The sequence below is a fragment of the Salvia hispanica genome, chromosome 5, assembly GCF_023119035.1.
Source record: "Salvia hispanica cultivar TCC Black 2014 chromosome 5, UniMelb_Shisp_WGS_1.0, whole genome shotgun sequence".
NCBI classification, from domain to species: Eukaryota; Viridiplantae; Streptophyta; class Magnoliopsida; order Lamiales; family Lamiaceae; genus Salvia; species Salvia hispanica.
Window position 1 is genome coordinate 36,287,622 of NC_062969.1, and position 17,938 is coordinate 36,305,559.

General features: G+C 35.6%; 4 protein-coding genes across 4 annotated transcripts; all 4 read left to right on the forward strand.

Moving 5' to 3' along the window:
• The first annotated feature begins 678 nt into the window (after nucleotides 1-678).
• Nucleotides 679-1,923, forward strand: LOC125191300 (LIM domain-containing protein WLIM2b-like). Its single transcript, XM_048088817.1, has 5 exons — nucleotides 679-857; nucleotides 1,084-1,192; nucleotides 1,293-1,312; nucleotides 1,411-1,500; nucleotides 1,571-1,923. The coding sequence occupies exons 1-5, from the start codon at nucleotides 717-719 to the stop codon at nucleotides 1,844-1,846; spliced, it is 636 nt and encodes a 211-aa protein (XP_047944774.1). The 5' UTR covers nucleotides 679-716; the 3' UTR covers nucleotides 1,847-1,923.
• Nucleotides 1,924-3,113: 1,190 nt separating this feature from the next.
• LOC125189947 (nuclear transcription factor Y subunit C-2-like) lies at nucleotides 3,114-3,443 on the forward strand. The gene has a single exon (XM_048087162.1). The coding sequence runs from the start codon at nucleotides 3,114-3,116 to the stop codon at nucleotides 3,441-3,443; it is 330 nt and encodes a 109-aa protein (XP_047943119.1).
• A 3,786-nt stretch (nucleotides 3,444-7,229) lies between these two features.
• LOC125191277 (myosin-11-like) lies at nucleotides 7,230-12,554 on the forward strand. Its single transcript, XM_048088791.1, has 9 exons — nucleotides 7,230-7,710; nucleotides 8,160-8,360; nucleotides 8,449-8,571; nucleotides 8,700-8,737; nucleotides 8,819-8,921; nucleotides 9,024-11,246; nucleotides 11,492-11,644; nucleotides 11,910-11,998; nucleotides 12,110-12,554. Exons 1-9 carry the CDS (start codon nucleotides 7,633-7,635, stop codon nucleotides 12,342-12,344), a joined length of 3,243 nt encoding a protein of 1,080 aa, XP_047944748.1. The 5' UTR covers nucleotides 7,230-7,632; the 3' UTR covers nucleotides 12,345-12,554.
• Nucleotides 12,555-13,725: 1,171 nt separating this feature from the next.
• On the forward strand, nucleotides 13,726-17,815 carry LOC125187764 (probable LRR receptor-like serine/threonine-protein kinase At1g63430). Its single transcript, XM_048084395.1, has 13 exons — nucleotides 13,726-13,967; nucleotides 14,141-14,279; nucleotides 14,391-14,462; nucleotides 14,554-14,697; nucleotides 14,799-14,948; nucleotides 15,303-15,419; nucleotides 15,510-15,574; nucleotides 15,772-16,035; nucleotides 16,114-16,319; nucleotides 16,420-16,552; nucleotides 16,644-16,801; nucleotides 16,893-17,108; nucleotides 17,189-17,815. Exons 1-13 carry the CDS (start codon nucleotides 13,868-13,870, stop codon nucleotides 17,429-17,431), a joined length of 2,007 nt encoding a protein of 668 aa, XP_047940352.1. The 5' UTR covers nucleotides 13,726-13,867; the 3' UTR covers nucleotides 17,432-17,815.
• Nucleotides 17,816-17,938: the final 123 nt, after the last annotated feature.

A 17,938-nucleotide genomic window follows, 5' to 3' on the forward strand; every position in this document is an offset into this window, starting at 1 on the left:
GATTATCATCTCACTTCTTGAATAAAATAAATGTAAATATCTATATCATTATCCCCTTTCCAATTTTATCGAATAGCGGTTAATTGATACTCATTGGGTATCTGATTGAGTTAACATAATTTCTTAAAAAATCGGGTGCAAGTATCATCCGGTACTCAAAAATTGTTTTTAATTGTTTTGGACTGAACAGAGTTAGATTAAATGATTATTTTTAAAATTTTGTGCTGGATAAATTCGCCGCAAATCAATAAATTTGATCAAATAATATTTCTTTCTTCAAAAAAAAAATCAAATAATATTTCTTTTTATCTTGCAACAATATTCCGGCTCTAATCCGTCACAAAAATTCCGGTGCCAATTGGATTGCAACCTCTCCGAACTAACCATGATCCTAAAATCGTCCTAACTTGGTTTATAAATTCGTCACTTTTTTTGTAATCAACTATGCAAGTTTTCATTAATTAGATGAAATATATGAGGTTAAAAAAAAACCTAAAATCCCTTATAATCACCAGTTAATTTAGATTGTTTCATATTTTGCCACAGAAAAATAGGTCTTCCAATTCAGCAGCACCATTACTTGCCTACTTTAAATTTCAGCCTGTAACTCTCCTTAAAAAATTGCTTAAAATGCTCATTTTGTAAAAAGGGCAGTGATTTAGTTGATTTGAAGAAGAAAAAAAAGTAAAAGTAAGAATAACAACAAAAAGGAAGAAATGTCGTCGTCTTCCTATGGCACGACGCAGAAATGCCATACTTGCGATAAAGTTGTGCATGTTGCGGAAATGTTTTCCGCTGATGGAATTCCCTATCACAAGAATTGTTTCAAATGCGACACTTGCAATGGACGTCTCGCTGTATGTATATAGTATTTTTTTGTGAGGGAAACGGCCTCTTACTAATGGAGTAGGGTTGCATTTATATATCGTTCGTACATATTCTAATTATCCGATGCCATATTGTTTGAAGCCCAACAATTTCTAAACTGATAAGAAAATGTTTTTTCCTTTTGGAAATATAGTATTTCATTTTTATGCATGTGATGTTTTAAGAAAAATAACATTATTTGAATAATAATGATAGATAAGCAGCTACTCAACAGTGGATGGGAAACTCTACTGCAAGCCTCATTTTGAACAACTCTTCAGGGAGACAGGCAGCTTCACTACTAAGAAGTTTCAATCCAGCTTAAGTCAGTTTCCAAACCTTAATTTTTCCATATTTGTTTTGATACTTAATTTGTCAGGATTAGTGATTCTTACATTATATTAATTTCTTTCATTTCTGATCAGGTGGCAAACATCCAGAACTGGTAAACACCATTACAAAAATAAAGGGGGGGGAGACATATTTTTTTTGTTTAAAAAATTGGATTTATGAGAGTTATAATAAGTTTGTTGACATGCACAGAATAGGACTCCTAGTAAAGTGTCAACCATGTTTTCTGGCACGTTAGAAAAGTGTGCAGCCTGTAAAAAAACTGTGTACCCACTGGAGAAGGTATGTTTCATAACCAAATTTTAATTTAAATTAGAAAATGAAAAAGTGATATATATAGAGAGAAGTGCAGGTGACGGTGGAGGGAGAATTTTATCACCGGCAATGCTTTAAGTGTACTCATGGAGGTTGCACCCTAACCATGTCGTCTTACGCGGCCCTCGATGGAATCCCCTACTGCAAGACTCACTTTGCTCAGCTCTTCAAGGAGACGGGCAGCTACAATCATCTCACCAAGACTAGTTCTCTCAAGAAAAATGCTCTCGCCCTAGGTCTTGATTTCGGCGACCCGCCCGCCGAGATCCAACCCGACGCCCCGGCTGAGCCTGCCCAAGAAGAAGAGACATAGATACAGAATGTATTCCAACTATTAATTTTCTCAAGTTGCAAGCAATCACATATATATAGGGTAATGGGGTCATTATTATTAATGTTGTCTAATAAACTTTGATAAATAATTTACTCCAATAATTTCAATTTAATTATTATCTAAGTCTATTTATTAGCCTAAATTATGAATTAAGTTACTTGAAGTTGGACTTTTCCAATTACATCTGTTAGATATGCGCAAGTAGACGTGAAGAAAAAGCATAATTTCAACTATAAAACCTAGGAGTACGATTTAATTGTTCTCTCAAAAGTAATTGATGAACAGTTCGACACATGGTCTAGAATAGCATACTAAAAAAAATTAAACAATCCGAGTGAATAATCAATTAGGTATGCTTTTTTCAGATAAAAATTGACTTACGTAGGCTATGACATACACACAAAAGTTATAGTTTGTCTTTAATGTGATTCAAGTATAAATTTAAAAAATCAAAAGTCACTTTGCAATGGGTAGGTTTGATCAAGCTCTGCCAGTTTATTAATTTATAGAAAACGTTATATGTATATACTAGTACATTATATATTTAATTTGTCCTCTCTCATTGTTCTAACAATGCGAATAATGTAGAAAATGGTGGTCAAATGTTTCAAAGTTAAAAAGTCGTAAATTTCCACAGGATATACTATTCAATGTTCATAAGAAAGAGATATAAATACATTGAATATGTCAATTTAATAAATAAGATTAATCTTGACACAAATATGATCTAAATACATTAGTCAGAAAATAATTAGTTACCATCTACTTAAAATACGCATCTTTTATGTTAAATATAGTAGTATTTTCCTAACCTAATTAATGTATACAAAGATAAATATATGTGATGACAAAGCCAAACATTTAATTTCAAAATTTCAAGCATAGTTGTATTTAACTAGTCCCCTACGCCCAACCTAATTAAAGCCATTTCACATTTTAATCAATTTCAATAAAATCTTTTAAATTCTTCTCTATATATTCTATTTTTAATATATTAGCCAACCAAATATCTTTAGCCGGCCCCAAGTAGGCTGGCCGGCCACCCCCACCACTTAAATTTCATACTTGTATATATACACTTCCAATCATTTCTTGCACACCACAAATCAAATTATATATCTCATAGATATACATATATTCACTCACCCTTCAAACTCTCAATATCATCGATGTATCTCTAAAAAACCCTAGTTCGGGACTCCAACAAAACGGTGTAGCTGAGAGTAAAAAGAAGAAACCCTAGAAAATGAGGCAACCGGGGGCGTACTCTAATCTTCTGAGTGGGGGGAAGACGGGACCTCATTCGCTGCCACTAGCAAGAATCAAGAAGATCATGAAGAAATCGGGTGAGGATGTGAAAATGATATCGGGGGAAGCCCCCATCGTGTTCTCCAAGGCGTGTGAGTTGTTCATCGAAGAGTTGACGAGAAGGGCGTGGGCGATGACGCTGCAAAGGAAGACAAGGACAATGCACAAGGAAGATGTGGCTGCAGCTGTAATGGAAACTGATATATTTGATTTCCTTGTTGGCCTTGTCTCTCACACTCCTAACCCTAGTGCTACTCCCGAGTCTTGAAGATGCATCTCTACCTCTATCTCTCTCTCTCCACATAATGTTTTTCTTTTATTTCTTTTAAGACTTAAAGAATACTATTACTAATTATCATTTTGTCAATACATTTTATATTGAGTATTCATTACTTTACACTCTCTCAACTTTAACTATTAAATATTATTCTTTTTAAAAAACGAGTGCTTAGAAGAAGCATCTTGCTTATAGTGAAAGAGAATAGTACTAGTATTTAGTAGTATTTGATAAAACGATTCTCTTCCAATAATAAATAATATTAGTGCGTGAGTTGTATACTTGTATTTATAAGTTCAATTTAAATTATACACTTGTATTTGCGTGAAAAGTAGTATTTGCTAGCAAATTACTAAATCATTTGAAATTGTACACAACGTACTGTGTTTATTTGTTCTTCTTCTTGGTATGGTAAGTTTAGTTAATAAGTGATTTAAAGTAAGTGAAAACAATAGATTGTGTGATGCTAAGACTTGGCAAAGTCACTATATACACGATGACATTAAAATGTCAATACATGATTTTGTTGAACTTCAATATAATGTGTTGACATTTTTAATACACTGCATTGATGAGTTAGCGCAACTTAAATAGTTAGCAATATAACGCACCCCTATAACTAAATCGACCAACTAGCTAGTTTTAAAAGTGTTTACCATAATCGGTAAATTTAATTTAAAGATTTTTTGTTCTTTTAAAAAGTAATATAGATTGAGCGGAGGTCCAATTTTCGTAATATATAGTATATTTTTATTTAATAGAAGATCTGTAATTGGAATTATGCCAAGTATATACGATTGGTCACGCGACTCACGCAGCACGATGATTTGATTTTGAGCCATTAGTTTGAAAATTGCTCGCATCGCATATTTTTTAGTCAATTAATTAAACGTCATCTATATGACTTACGCTAACTTATCATCAGGTAAACACGCCAGATTTATTATTATTAACTCGAGCAAAGGAATATAATAAGTTCTGATTAAAGAAATGCAACCAGTAATTTGTGGTAATTTATTTTATCTTCTTAATCACTACTGAAAAATATTTAATCGACCATCATTCTGCGAGCACATGAATTAGCAAGTATTCAATGAGAAAATAGCGAGCTAGTATTATATTATGCCTAAGTCATGATGATAATTGATACCAAAGGGCAAAGATTTGTGAGCATATGTGATGCACGCTAAATTTTCTAGCACTGCGACCCTGGAAAGCTTTTGACAATTGATGCTAGAAAATTTGCGAGTATAACGGTGCTTGCAAAACTTGCTAGAACCACGCTGGGAGTGCTAGTAAATTCTTAACAATTTGCAAGCATATGTTAACACCGCGGTGCTAGAAAATTACTGGCAATTGAGGGGGTGGGGACGGGCACCACTCAATGCTCTTATGCTCATAAACTTGCAAGCAAAATTGGTAAAATATGAGAGAGATAGAGAAAAAAAATTATCGGGGTGCTTTCAATGTGAAATGAGTTTAACCTCAATAGAGATAGTAACTTACCAAAAGTAGATAAAGACTGATTTTGGTGGATAAACCAAAATGGAAAAACAAGGCTAATTTTTGTGGACGGAGGCAGTGCTACGTAAGAAAATTGTATCATATTCCATTTTTATTTGTCTCAAGTTAGTTATTTTTACTTTTTCTCGCTCATACTATTCTTTTTCCACTTTAACCTTTGAACATCAATTTTTTTAAATTATATGGTGAAACATCACTCTCTCTACTTTTTCCTTCTCTCTTACTTTATTATTTCCACTTTACTAACAAAATAACATTACATAAAATTTTATGTCAAATTACAAATGCTCCACTTAGAGTGGAATTGAGGGAGTATTTTTTTACTTACTCTTGGAAATTTATTATTTCTTGTGCCTAACTTTAGTTTTGTTGCCCCCTGCACTTTATACGAGAAAATGACGATAAATAGATTGGGAAATATATAATCTAAGGTACATATGGGACGAAAATTAAAATAGAATATTAAATTAAAGTACTTTTTTTTACAGAAATGAGTACCATAATTGATCCGCTTATATTCCGTAAATGGATTGTCCGTGGACCCATTTTAACTGTATTTATTGTAGAATTTATTGCGTGACATAATAACTGCTCAGTATCTTGATGAATTATTAATCACCATTATCAATGATAACCTAGAATTGTATTTGCAATTGAATTTTTGACTACGAAAGATATTAAAACCGATCTACTTTATTAAAAGTTAAAATGATCTCTTAAGTTGACATTTGTGCATTTTAGCAACATGTCCCACCACTAATCTCAATTACTGTGTCAGCATTTGCGGAATCCAACCCACATTTTTTCCAAAAAATGATTTCGTGATCTACTCATCCATTCCTAAGGCTAAGGAAATTGATGTTTTAACTATGTCGATCCTAAATGTGACTCTCTAACTTCAATATTATTATGATTATGATTATGAATTATGATGGTTCAATCTTAGTCTTTTATTTAATTCAGATATATAGCATATATTGAATATAGCCAGGGATCATTATGCAATTGAAACAAATAATTGAAATGCTTAATATGAGTATTGTACTCCTATTAAAATATTCATATTTCTTTATCTCTCTACTTTAATACTTACAATCATCTTTTCTCTTTCCAATTAAACACTTTAATCAATAACTCCTAAAATCCTGTGTCGGTTAAGCAATATGTCATCTTAGTCTGGACGGAGGGAGGAATTCATATCATTACAATATTCACGATCAAAACACTACTCCCTTCGTCACTAAAAATTTGTCACCTATTTTCTTTTTCATCCGCCTCTAAAAATTTGTCATCTTTCACTTTTACCATTTTTTATAGTGAACCTCACATTTCACTAACTCATTTTCACTCACATTTTATTTTAAAACTAATATATAAAAGATATTCACAATCAAAATACTACTCCCTCCGTCCCTGAAAATTTATCTATTTTCTTTTTCAGCAGTCTCTAAAAATTTGTCATCTTTCACTTTTATCTTTTTTTATAGTGAACCTCATATTTCTCTAACTCATATCCATTCACATTTTATTTTAAAACTAATATATAAAAGTAGGATTCACATGCCACTAATTTTTTCAATCCATTTTTTATTATATTTCATAAAATTCGTATTGATTCAAATGGTGTCAAATTTTAAAGGATGAGAGAGTACTACTAGTAATTACGAAGGGAAAATTATAGGCATTGATTACTTAGAGTTAGCTATCAATTGGTCGTCACTCAAAGATTATAGCATCAAAAGATTTTCCATCAAATTCAACGTTACAAAAATATCACTTTCAAAAGGGCATTTCCGTCACCTCACATCACATCGCCAAATCCAGAAATATTAAATCTAGCTTTCACCTAATATCTGATCAAGGTATCTCAATGTTTCAACAGAAGCTTCCCACTCATATAACTCCAATTCACTCTTCTGTCCAGTAAGATTCCATATTTGAAATATTGTAAAATAGACATTTTTGTTTCTATATCTATCGGTCACAAAAAATGGTGTGCATTATATTATTTTGAGTTTTCCCATAAAATAAATAGTGAGATTTCCCCCATAATATAAACAGTCTGCATTTAAAAAAATCAAATAGGAGTACTATAATTCACCACTATTTATATAAGTGTATAAAATCGAATCTATACACGAAATATGCTACTGTAATTAATTTTTAGTAATTGCGTGACATCAAACCGTAAACAAATTTTTCATGATAATAGTACTCCATTAATAAGGCTATCAGTCTGACTTTGTTGGGGAAATAATGTAACGTTAGAGTGATAGATACAGAAATATAGAGAGAGAAAAGCGGAGCTACGACCATATAGCAAAGTGAGAGAATCAGCCTTTAGATCTGCGCTTCGCTGTTTTCTCTTGTTTTCGTAGCTGCTTTTTTACTTTGATTCCAGTGAGTGTGATTCAGCAGCATTGATCCGCAAGTCTCAATTCCATCCTTGCGCACTTGAATTTTGCTCTGTCACTCAACCGCCCTTTCCATTTTTGTGTTGCCGTTTCTTAGCTCCGAATTCGAATTGCAATTTGGATTGCATTGATGCTGTTTTGACTGGATGGTGTTTATCCAACGGCGCTCGCCGGAGCTCCGGTGAGTTTCTGGCGAGTGAGATCAGAGTGTAATGCTGGGTTTGAGGGTAATATAGGGCAAAATGTTCAAGTCGGCGCGGTGGAGGAGCGATAAGAACAAGGTCAAAGTAGTGTTTAAGTTGCAGTTTCATGCAGCTAAGGTAAAATTCACTCACATATTGTCTGTCTTTATCTGTATTAGTATGTGCGCTTTTTGAATGTATGTGGAAATGTAATTGAAGATTGAGAATCAAGCAAATCAGATTGGATCTTTCCTTGCTGTGGTTGAGTTTTTGTTTTGGAATAATGGTAATGTGAGGTGAGGTGTTGTGAATTGATACAGAAAATGTTTAAGGTGTTGTTTAGTAGTATTTGTATTTTCTGTGAATTTTGCAATGGTTTTGAACTAATACCTGTGTAAGAACATATTTGTTCTGTTTAGTGTCGAAATAGTGAAGGTTTTGATACAATGAAGCAGGAAGAAGAGCAATCTACGTTAGGACTGTTGGTTTTTTCCATCATTCTGTTTAGAATCTTGGGCTGGAGACTTGCAAAATTGAGGCCGTGAAATGTGATTGAACTTGTGATGATCAATCTTTTGAAATGTTAGGTGCCGCAAATTGGAGGGGATGCACTGATGGTATCTGTTGTTCCTGCGGATATTGGAAAGCCTACAGTTAAATCGGACAAGGCATTAATTCGGGATGAGAGTTGTTTCTGGGAGAATCCAGTGTATGAGACTGTGAAGTTCAGTCGAGAGCCCAAAACAGGGAAGATTCATGAGAGGATGTACTACTTTGTTGTAGGGACGGTATGGAATGTTACACATTTTATTTATGCTTTGCTTTGCTGCCAAGCGATGATCCAAAGCTAATGTTATTTCTTTTATGGTACAATAGGGAGCGTCTAAAGGTGGAGTTCTTGGAGAAGCCTCAATTGATTTCTCAAATTATGTGGAGTTAAATAAGGTTTCCCTGGTTGCTCTTCCCCTCAAGAACTCAAAAACCGAAGCTGTATTGAATGTAATTCGCCCCATTTTGAGTCCATGATATCTACTTGTAAATTTGCTATAAATGTTGACTTTTTTTTACTGCATTTGACTGGATCAGCATTTGTTTTAGCTTGATTGATGTTTCCTTATTTGTTTCAGTTATCAATTCAGAGGATCCAAGAGTCTATTGATGAGAGGTGCTGCTGATTACTGTAATTATGTTTTCTTTATATTGTTACTTAGCTCGACTGAATTGAGAGTGTTTATTGGTCTCGCAGAGAGATCGAAGAAACTGAGAGTGTAAAACTATATAAAGAAAACAGCCTGAAGTCGCAGTTGAACAATGGTGACGAAGATGGAACCATAAAGAGCAGTTCTGATGTAAATTCTCATCTTCTATTACCATCTTGTTTTCCTAATCTACCCTACTTGATAAAATTAAATTCAAAATGATAGTCATATTGTTTCCTTTCCTCTGAGCAGGATCTGCCATTGAACAAGACTGTTACCCACATCGCTAAATTCAATGCCAACCGTCGAACATCCAGTGGATCTGATCTCACTATTTCAAGCTCTGAAGGCAGTTGTGGAGTTGAGATACCATGGCAACCTCAGATCAAGAATGGCAGTGCCCATCAAGAGCCTGCTTCAGTTCTACCATCTTTGAGGCCGAACTCTGATACACAACCTTCAGTGCATGAAGAGCGTGAAAGGTCACAATTGGATTGGTCAGGCAATTCTGCACTTGAAGTTAGTACAGACGACTCATCTGGAACACCTAGAGACACCTTTCTAAGGCAGAATTCGGATGAATCCTCGGGTATTGTGGTTGAGAAGCTCAAATCTGAAGTTGCTGCTTTATCCAGACAAGCAGAGATCTCTGAGTTAGAACTTCAGGCACTTCGTAAGCAGATTGTGAAGGAGAGCAAAAGGGGGCAAGATCTTTTTAGAGAGCTTGCTTGCTTGAAAGAAGAAAGAGATGCTCTGAAGGGAGAGTGTGATATGCTCAAAGCTTCAAGGATACGAATAGACGAAGCAAGAAGTAGAACAAATTCTCTAGATGAGGGAGGGGAGCCTTATGCGATCGTTGAAGAACTGAGGCAAGAGTTGAAACATGCTAAAGAACTAAATGCCAATCTCAGAGTTCAACTTCAAAAGACGCAGGAATCAAACTCTGAACTATTGCTTGCAGTGAAGGACCTTGAGGAGATGTTGGAGCAGAAAGACGGAGATGCATTGAACCTCTCAAGTGGATCATCGACTAAAGACGTGGAAGAAAAGTCTTACAGAGCAGGCAAACATCGATTACACAATGACAATGATGATGAAGAACAGAAAGCTCTTGAGGAGCTCGTGAAGGAGCATGATGACACCAAGCAAGCATATGTTCTAGAACAACAAATCATGGACATGTGTAGTGAAATAGAAATCTACAAGCGAGATAAAGATGAGCTAGAGATGCAAATGGAGCAGCTTGCACTTGATTATGAAATCATGAAGCAAGAGAACCATGAAATGTCATATAAGCTAGAGCAGAGCGAGCTTCAGGAGCAACTGAAAATGCAGTATGAATGTTCATCCTCTTATGCTACTACTCATGAACTTGAAACTCAGATAGAAAACCTAGAGAATGAACTCAGAAGGCAGTCAAAAGAATCGGCAGATGCATTTGTCAAAATCAATGAACTAGAAACTCATGTCAAGAGCTTGGAAGAAGACCTTGAAAATCAATTACATGGATTTGAAGCTGATCTGGAAGCTCTTATGAGCTCAAAAGTGGAGCAGGAGCAAAGAGCTATAAGAGCTGAAGATATATTGAGAAAGACACGGTTGCAAAATGCTAGCACAGCAAAAAGGATTCAGGAGGAATTTAGAAGGCTTTCGGTGCAGATGGCGACTACGTTTGAATCCAATGAAAAACTGGCTGCCAAAGCTCTAGCCGAAGGAAACAAGCTTCGTCTAGAGAAATTTCATTTAGAAGAAGCCATCAAGAAAACTTTTGAAGAGCATCAATCAGTCAAGAGTAGTTATGAGGATAGTTTGTGTCAGCTTACCAATCAAGTTAAATCTATGACTAATCAAATAGAAAAGATGCAGTCAGAAATCGATGATAAAACATCGCAGCTTGAATATCAGAAAAAGCAGACTGAAGAATCCCAGAGGCTCCTTTCAGTCGAAGTTTTAAAGCTCAAGGAAGAGATTAGCACATGCGGGAGTATGAATAAAACATTTTCAGAGGACTTAGGGTGTAAGGAGATACTCTTGCATGAGTTGGAACAAATTAGGAACTCCATCAAGGTAATGGACTCGCTTGTGTTGCAAGGGAATGAAGAAAGAATTGTTCTAGAAAACAGGATTGCATCGTTGAAAAATGATGCTGAGGACTCACAGAAGGAACTGAATAAAATGAGATGTCTTCTGGAAGAAAAAGAATTGATTGTTGGGACTTTGCAGTCAGAGCTAGAGTCCCTTCACTCACAGTACGACGAAATAAAGCATTCCCTATCACAGTATGAATTGGAAAATGAGAAGTTGAGGAAAAAAGTTTCTCAGTTAAAAGAGGAATTGAAGAAGAATGAAGATGCCCTCAGAAGTATGGAGAAGACGATGAAGGATGTAATCAAAGCAACTTCGGAAACTCTGAAGCCTGTTATTTGTGGCTCCATAGAAGTTGCAGATCTTAAAGAGAGAATTAAGTTACTTGAGGTAAATCCTTATTGAGTATCGTAGTATTATTTATGTTGTAGTGTAACACATCCTCAACCACTTATAGTAAAACAAATGGTGCTTCTTAAGTTTTTGTGATGCTAATGTTGCAGGTTAATGGTCTTTGGAGCATCAATTCTTTTACTTAAATTTCTTTAATAAGTAGTCGTAGTTCAATTATAATGGGCATACATTTCTGTGTTGTTATCATATGTCAGATTTTGATTCCAAATTCATGATCTCAGGGTCAGATCAAGTTAAAGGAAAGTGCTCTGGAAATATCAAATAATTCATTTCTTGAGAAGGAAAAGGAACTTCATCATAAAACCGAAGAGTTAGAACGAAGAATGGAAGTACTCAACCAAACCACCATTCAATATGAGAATGGACTTGAAAAGGTTTGTAAATTTTGCAGTGTTTGCTTTAATCGGATTAAGCTTATAGCAAACGTTAGAGATCCATAACTCCTTATAGTATAGCTATTCTGAAGTTATGAATAGAGGGCCCGTAACCATGATGAAATTTAGGAGAAAAAAGATCATTCTACTAATAAAATATTCTGAGCTCTCTTCTTCATCATGATAAAATATTTCTGCAGTTTGAATTGTATGTCCTACAATAATTTATTTCATAGGGGTCTAAACATATCCTCCTGAGTTGCAGATAGCTACGATTTCAGATGAGCAGGATCCACATGTCAGATCAATTGAAGAAGCAACAAAGAGTGATGAAGTTTCAACCAATCTCAATGGGTATGTAGCAGCACCAATGCATATCATATTAATGATATACTACTCTGCTTGAATGCAAATGGTGATGGTAAAACTGATTGCATTTTAAACCAAATGCTTTGACATTTGCAGCCACAACGACAATCCACAAGATGCACAAGAATGTTCAAGGCATCGTAATGAATTAACAAATGAGATGGAACTATTGAAAGAGAGGAACAGGTTGATGGAGGCAGAACTGAATGAGATGCAGGAGAGGTATTCAGAAATAAGCCTCAAGTTTGCAGAAGTTGAAGGCGAACGACAACAACTCGTAATGAAAGTACGCAACCTCAAGAACAAGAAAAATCACCATAGCGCTGCCTAAACTTGTTTGGCACAGTATGTAGGTATGTTAACTGTGGCACTTGGGTAGCTTCACATTGACAGTTTTTGCTGAGTATTTTAAAGAATATTTCTTTGTAAATTGTTATATAATTTTCCTAATATTATCTATATCTATATATAAGGTTGTTTCTTCACTTCATTGAATGTAATGTAATACAAAATCCTCAGTAGCTGATTCTTTTTTTCTTTCTTTTTCTGGGTTACTTTTTGCTGGCTTTGTAAACATACTTTGCTTTGTACTCATATAGGTAGAGACTGGAAGTATTTGTTTATGAATATCATATAATGCAATTGCATCATATAAATTGTTCTTACATTGATTGGGTTATTTTGCAACATACAAACTTCTTTTAGAAAGAAAACGAGTTGAGATAAATCACAAGGCAAATAATTACAGGAAGTGCTGAGACAAGAAACTGAAACCTGAAAATTGCAATTTATCAATGAAGTTTTTCATTCAACATCTGAAAAACTGATAAGTTAGAAGATTCAGTCAAGAGCTATGATTATGTGGGCTAAACCAAACTCAAAATTAATTGTCATATTCTAGTCGACTTTCACTTCAATAATAACACGATTGCGTATTCATTTCATTAATATTGTATCATGTTGTGATTTTCTTTTAGGTACATACGAATTTTACCTCAAATCTTTGTACAAATTTGATTGAAATCGAAAATGTTAATATACTTATTTTTTGGTGAGGACTGAAAATTGAAGCTAGCTTAGCAAAGGGGCTCCTAAGTTTTTCTGCACCTAATTAACAACTAATTATGTTGTTAACTGCTGTTTGAATACACTAGTATTTTTTTTCCTACCTTAAAAGTATATTCACCCACCACTGCTTTGTTTAGGAAAAAAATCACTGTCACTAACTATTTTTCTAATTAAATTATCTGCTTAATTCATCTGACTATATGAAATTACCAAAATATCCACTGTAGTTGAATTTTGTAATGGGACAAATTTAGTTAACGGATCTTCACTTATAAAAGTTGCATGGACGATAATAGAAAAGAGGTACGAGAGTGAGAGCAAATGGTGTTCTTGATCCTCACAATTTCATGCTACCATTTTAATATTTTTCCCCAAAATCACTTAAAACATTCTCCAGCCGTGTGGAATCGATTTTGATTTTCCGTTCAATCATCCATTTTCTTTCTCTCTCACTTACCAAACATCTCTCTTTGAATCCAAGTCTTCCTCACTTGTCGAACTTCATTCTCATTTTCCAGTAGCCTTTGCTTTCATTGGTAGTTACTGATTTTGATTCAAGATTTTCTATCAAGCTTACTTTCTTTTACTCGCATTTTCAGCGCAAAAAAACCATAGAATCTTGTCTTTCTTGTTCCGCGTTTGTTTCTCATTCTTCATATTCCTCTTTCTCTTCTTTTATAAACCCAATCTGTTTCTTCTTCTCCTTATCCTTATTTCTTGCTTTCTTTTTGGGTTTCTTGAAATTTTTTACAGATGGGTTCGTCAAGTTCTTGACTTTGGAGTGCAATGCTTGGTAGAAAGATGATATCTTTACCATCAATTCAAGCTCTTTTGCTTGGATTAGGACTCTTATTCGCAGATTGCTTCGCAGTTCCCATATATGAGGGTAAACTTTCTAGCTTCCAAGACTTCACAGATCTAGATTTGTGATTTAATATTACTCTTCAAGAAGTGTTGCATACAATTTGTCGGGATATTGGAATTTATCTTGCAATATATTAAGTGTTTTAATCTTTACATGCATGATTTCTCTGACAAAATTTCTTGATTTTGCTATAGTTGAAGCTCTAACTGCTTTCAAGAGAGCTATTTTTGAAGACCCTTTGCTGGTGTTGTTAAATTGGAGTCCTCTGGTTTTAGACCCTTGTAATTGGGACGGCGTATATTGCTCGATAGCAGGAGACCATGTTGTAAAGATGTATGGTTTCGACTTCGATATGCATACTGTTAAACCTATGATGCTTGGATATGCTACATTGCCTGTAAAATGGAAATTCAATGGTATTGGTTTATGATTGAATTTGTGCAGTAATATATCTGAGGCATCTGTGAAAGGGTTTTTGGCACCAGAGTTTTACAAGCTCTCTGCCCTGCAAGAGTTGTGAGCTTTCCATCCTGTTACTAGTTTTCCTGTAAGTTTATCACTGTGGCATGGCAACATGTTGATTAAGTCTCCCTCCTGGTTTAAACAGAATTTTGCATGGGAATTTGTTGATTGGTATAATACCTCAGGAGATTGGCTTGTTGACGAACCTCAAGGTATTGGATTTGGGGTCAAACCAGCTGACAGGTTCAATTCCACACGAGATTGGAAACTTAACCAGCATCCAAAAAATGTCTGTGGGGAATTAGAGTTGGATATGAAGTTGCATTATTGATTTTGTATGATCTTTGTTGGTTTATACGCTTTCCTGTATTTCCCCTCTCTGTGTTGCAGAAACCTTCAGTCCAATGTGTTGACTGGAAAATTGCCGTATGAACTTGGTATGCTGAGGTACCTTGAGGAACTTCGGCTTGATAGAAACAAGTTTATAGGAACTATCCCTGCTGCAAATAGCTCTCAGTTTTCGGCCATCAAGCATGGAATGTAAGTACGGAGCGTTATCTATACTCAAATGTAGTGCTATCTTGTGCTTCATCCCGATCAGTCACTGGTCTTGTTTTTCATATGATTATCTGCTCAGTAACATGACTCATCTATATGATTTGATTAGTGGTTTTTGTTGAACCAAGAGCAAGCAATACGTTTGCTAGGCTATCAGTTTCTCCATTAAGAACTACTACTTGACATTGGAGTATATCTGCAGATGTTTGCATTGGAAATCAAGTAACATGTTCGTTGGCAAATTTCTTAGCGCCTGCACTGCATTTACTAGACTACGAGTGCATGTTTTGTTCCAAGAACGATATCATAAAGTCGTTTCTCACTGGCTTCTTTTAGGTATGCTTCGAATGCCAGCAAACTGGGGTTCTGCGGAGCCTCCCAATTGAAAGTGATCGACTTAGCACACAACTTTTTGGTTGGAAATGTACCCAATTGCTTGGACTACCTACCTAGGTACTTGATGTACATTACCATATATTTTTCATTGTATGTATTCCTTTGCCATTATTTTTCGTTTTTAATGTTCTTGGTTTTTTATAATAGATCAAGTTTTCTGGGAAATTGCCTTCAAGATAAAGATACTAAACAGCGCCCTGCTACACAATGTGGTAAATGTCACCGCTTCATGATTTAAACTATCAAATTTATTCAGTTCGATTAAAGTCGTGATGATATGTATGTACAATGACTTTTGAAATGTGAGTATTTAATGGGAGTTTTTGCCTTTTTGTGGATGGAGACTTGTTTTAATCATGTGAAAGCCTTTGAATTTAAGTAACGATCGAACTTTAAACTTCCATTACAGGTGCACATGCTGCTTCACCAAATAAAACCCACGCAGGAATGAACACGAAGTACAATGCTACTGAAGTTAGGTCGTCAAGACATCAATCGAAAAACTCAAAACCAGTGTGGATCTTGGTTCTTGAAATAATGACAGGGCTCTTGATTGGTTTGCTCTTTGTTGTTGCTATTTTTACTGTTGTGCAAATGTGGAAGAGAAGAAGACCTTCAATCATCATTCCGTGGAAGAAGTCTTCAACAAAAGATTGCATGACCATGTATACAGGTCTGTCTGAATGTGGAGAGTTTCTTACTCAATTTATAATTATGAAAACATTGTAGATTAATTCAATTGATCGTGCAGATTCTGAAGCAGCAAGGGAGGTTGTGAGATATAGCCGAGAAGAACTTGAGTTAGCCTGTGAGGATTTCAGCAACATCATCGGTTCGTCTCCAGATAGTGTGGTATACAAAGGAACTATGAAAGGTGGCCTTGAGATTGCAGTAATATCTTTCTGTATAAAAGAAGATCAATGGACAGGCTATCTGGAGCTTTATTTTCAAAATGAGGTATTGTCTTTCTTGAAAAATAAAATGATTTCATGGCGCTTCAACGGGCATATCCGATAATCTTGATATTGATCGACTACAAACTGTGTTTGTGGACCAGGTGGCTGATTTAGCAAGATTAAATCATCAAAACACTGGAAAACTGCTTGGCTATTGCAGAGTAAGCAGCCCATTTACGAGGATGCTGGTATTCGAGTATGCCTCTAACGGGACACTTCACGAACACCTTTACTGTATGTTCGTTCCTTCTCTCTATCTTGAAATTGGTAAACGTCGTCCAGCAATAGAATAACTTAAATGAACCTACTTCATAACTTTCTGCAGATGGAGAAGGAAGCCAGTTTTCTTGGACAAGGCGAATGAAAATTATCATTGGCATTGCTCAGGGGCTGAAATATCTCCACACGCAGCTTGATCCTCCGTTTACTATCTTGGAGTTGAATTCCAGTTCTGTCTATCTGACTGATGACTTCACCCCTAAGGTGAGGCTACGAAGCCCGCCTACTTACCTACCCGCATTGTACTGTATAAATCGTTAAGTTGTGGTGATTGCATTTCTCTCAACTTGTGCAGCTCGTTGATTTTGAATGCTGGAAAACAATTATCTCCAGGTCAGAGAAGAGCTCAGGCACGATAAGCAATGAAGGTGCGGTTGGCATCCACCCGAGCTCTTTAGAGGGTCGTCATGTAGATGTACAGGGCAACATCTACGCATTTGGGGTTCTCTTACTCGAAATCGTGAGTGGAAGGCCTCCATATTGCAACGAGAAAGGCTGCTTATTCGATTGGGTGAGTGATCATGTCCAACTTTTCTACTCGGTAACCATCAAAGTATATATGAACACAGGGTCTATCACTTTAAACTGCAGGCGATAGAGTTTTTGGAATTCCCGGATATGATGGCATACGTAGTTGATCGCGAGCTGAAGCATTTCCGATATGAGGACCTCAAAGTGATATACGAGGCGGTGAGCCTGTGCATTCATCCTAAATCGAACCGGAGGAAGACTGTGAGCGAGTTGTGCTTGATGTTGGAGAACGGGATCGACACATCCATATCAGCGGAAATAAAGTCATCCGTAGCTTGGGCCGAGCTCACGCTTGCCTCGTGATAGGCTCCTCCGGCCTCATACTGTACATGTCAAAAGATACAGTACCCTGATACTTGAATGTTTAACCTTTGCTGATTGATACCATTACGTGACACTGGTCGGTGTCCTGTGTGTGATATGCAGTAGTAGGTCCCACTTGTCGCAGGATCATGCACGGGTGGTGTAACCGTAGGTTACGGCGACATCATGGTGGTTAGAAGCTCTCATTCGTTGTATTGTTGAGGCCATTGTAAGACAGGAGATTTAGTTTTGATACTTTGGTTATAGTCTAACATGTTAAGACAAACAATGATTGTCTGTTTTTCAATTTCATCCGATCTTGTCAAATTGTAATTCTTCTTTAAGATTGTCCGTTACCTTATTTGAAGAGATAATCGATAAGCATACTTTAGACTTTCAATGAATGAACTAAATCATCTTTTTTTACCTTATTTGATGAGATAATTAATACTAAATACTATACTTTAAATAAATGAACCAAACCATCCAATGTCTACAAATGATCAT

What these genes read in the sequence shown, in the direction of transcription:
- LOC125191300 (XM_048088817.1), top strand. Translation starts at nt 717, where the DNA reads ATGTCGTCGTCTTCCTATGGCACGACGCAGAAATGCCATACTTGCGAT. An exon ending in CTTGCAATGGACGTCTCGCT is followed by an intron (nt 858 to 1,083) that starts GTATGTATATAG and finishes TAATAATGATAG; the next exon opens with ATAAGCAGCTACTCAACAGT. An exon ending in CTGTGTACCCACTGGAGAAG is followed by an intron (nt 1,501 to 1,570) that starts GTATGTTTCATA and finishes AGAGAAGTGCAG; the next exon opens with GTGACGGTGGAGGGAGAATT.
- LOC125189947 (XM_048087162.1), top strand. Translation starts at nt 3,114, where the DNA reads ATGAGGCAACCGGGGGCGTACTCTAATCTTCTGAGTGGGGGGAAGACG.
- LOC125191277 (XM_048088791.1), top strand. Translation starts at nt 7,633, where the DNA reads ATGTTCAAGTCGGCGCGGTGGAGGAGCGATAAGAACAAGGTCAAAGTA. An exon ending in ATGAGAATGGACTTGAAAAG is followed by an intron (nt 11,645 to 11,909) that starts GTTTGTAAATTT and finishes CCTGAGTTGCAG; the next exon opens with ATAGCTACGATTTCAGATGA. An exon ending in GTTTCAACCAATCTCAATGG is followed by an intron (nt 11,999 to 12,109) that starts GTATGTAGCAGC and finishes TGACATTTGCAG; the next exon opens with CCACAACGACAATCCACAAG.
- LOC125187764 (XM_048084395.1), top strand. Translation starts at nt 13,868, where the DNA reads ATGCTTGGTAGAAAGATGATATCTTTACCATCAATTCAAGCTCTTTTG. An exon ending in TTGCATGACCATGTATACAG is followed by an intron (nt 16,036 to 16,113) that starts GTCTGTCTGAAT and finishes TTGATCGTGCAG; the next exon opens with ATTCTGAAGCAGCAAGGGAG. An exon ending in CTGATGACTTCACCCCTAAG is followed by an intron (nt 16,802 to 16,892) that starts GTGAGGCTACGA and finishes CAACTTGTGCAG; the next exon opens with CTCGTTGATTTTGAATGCTG.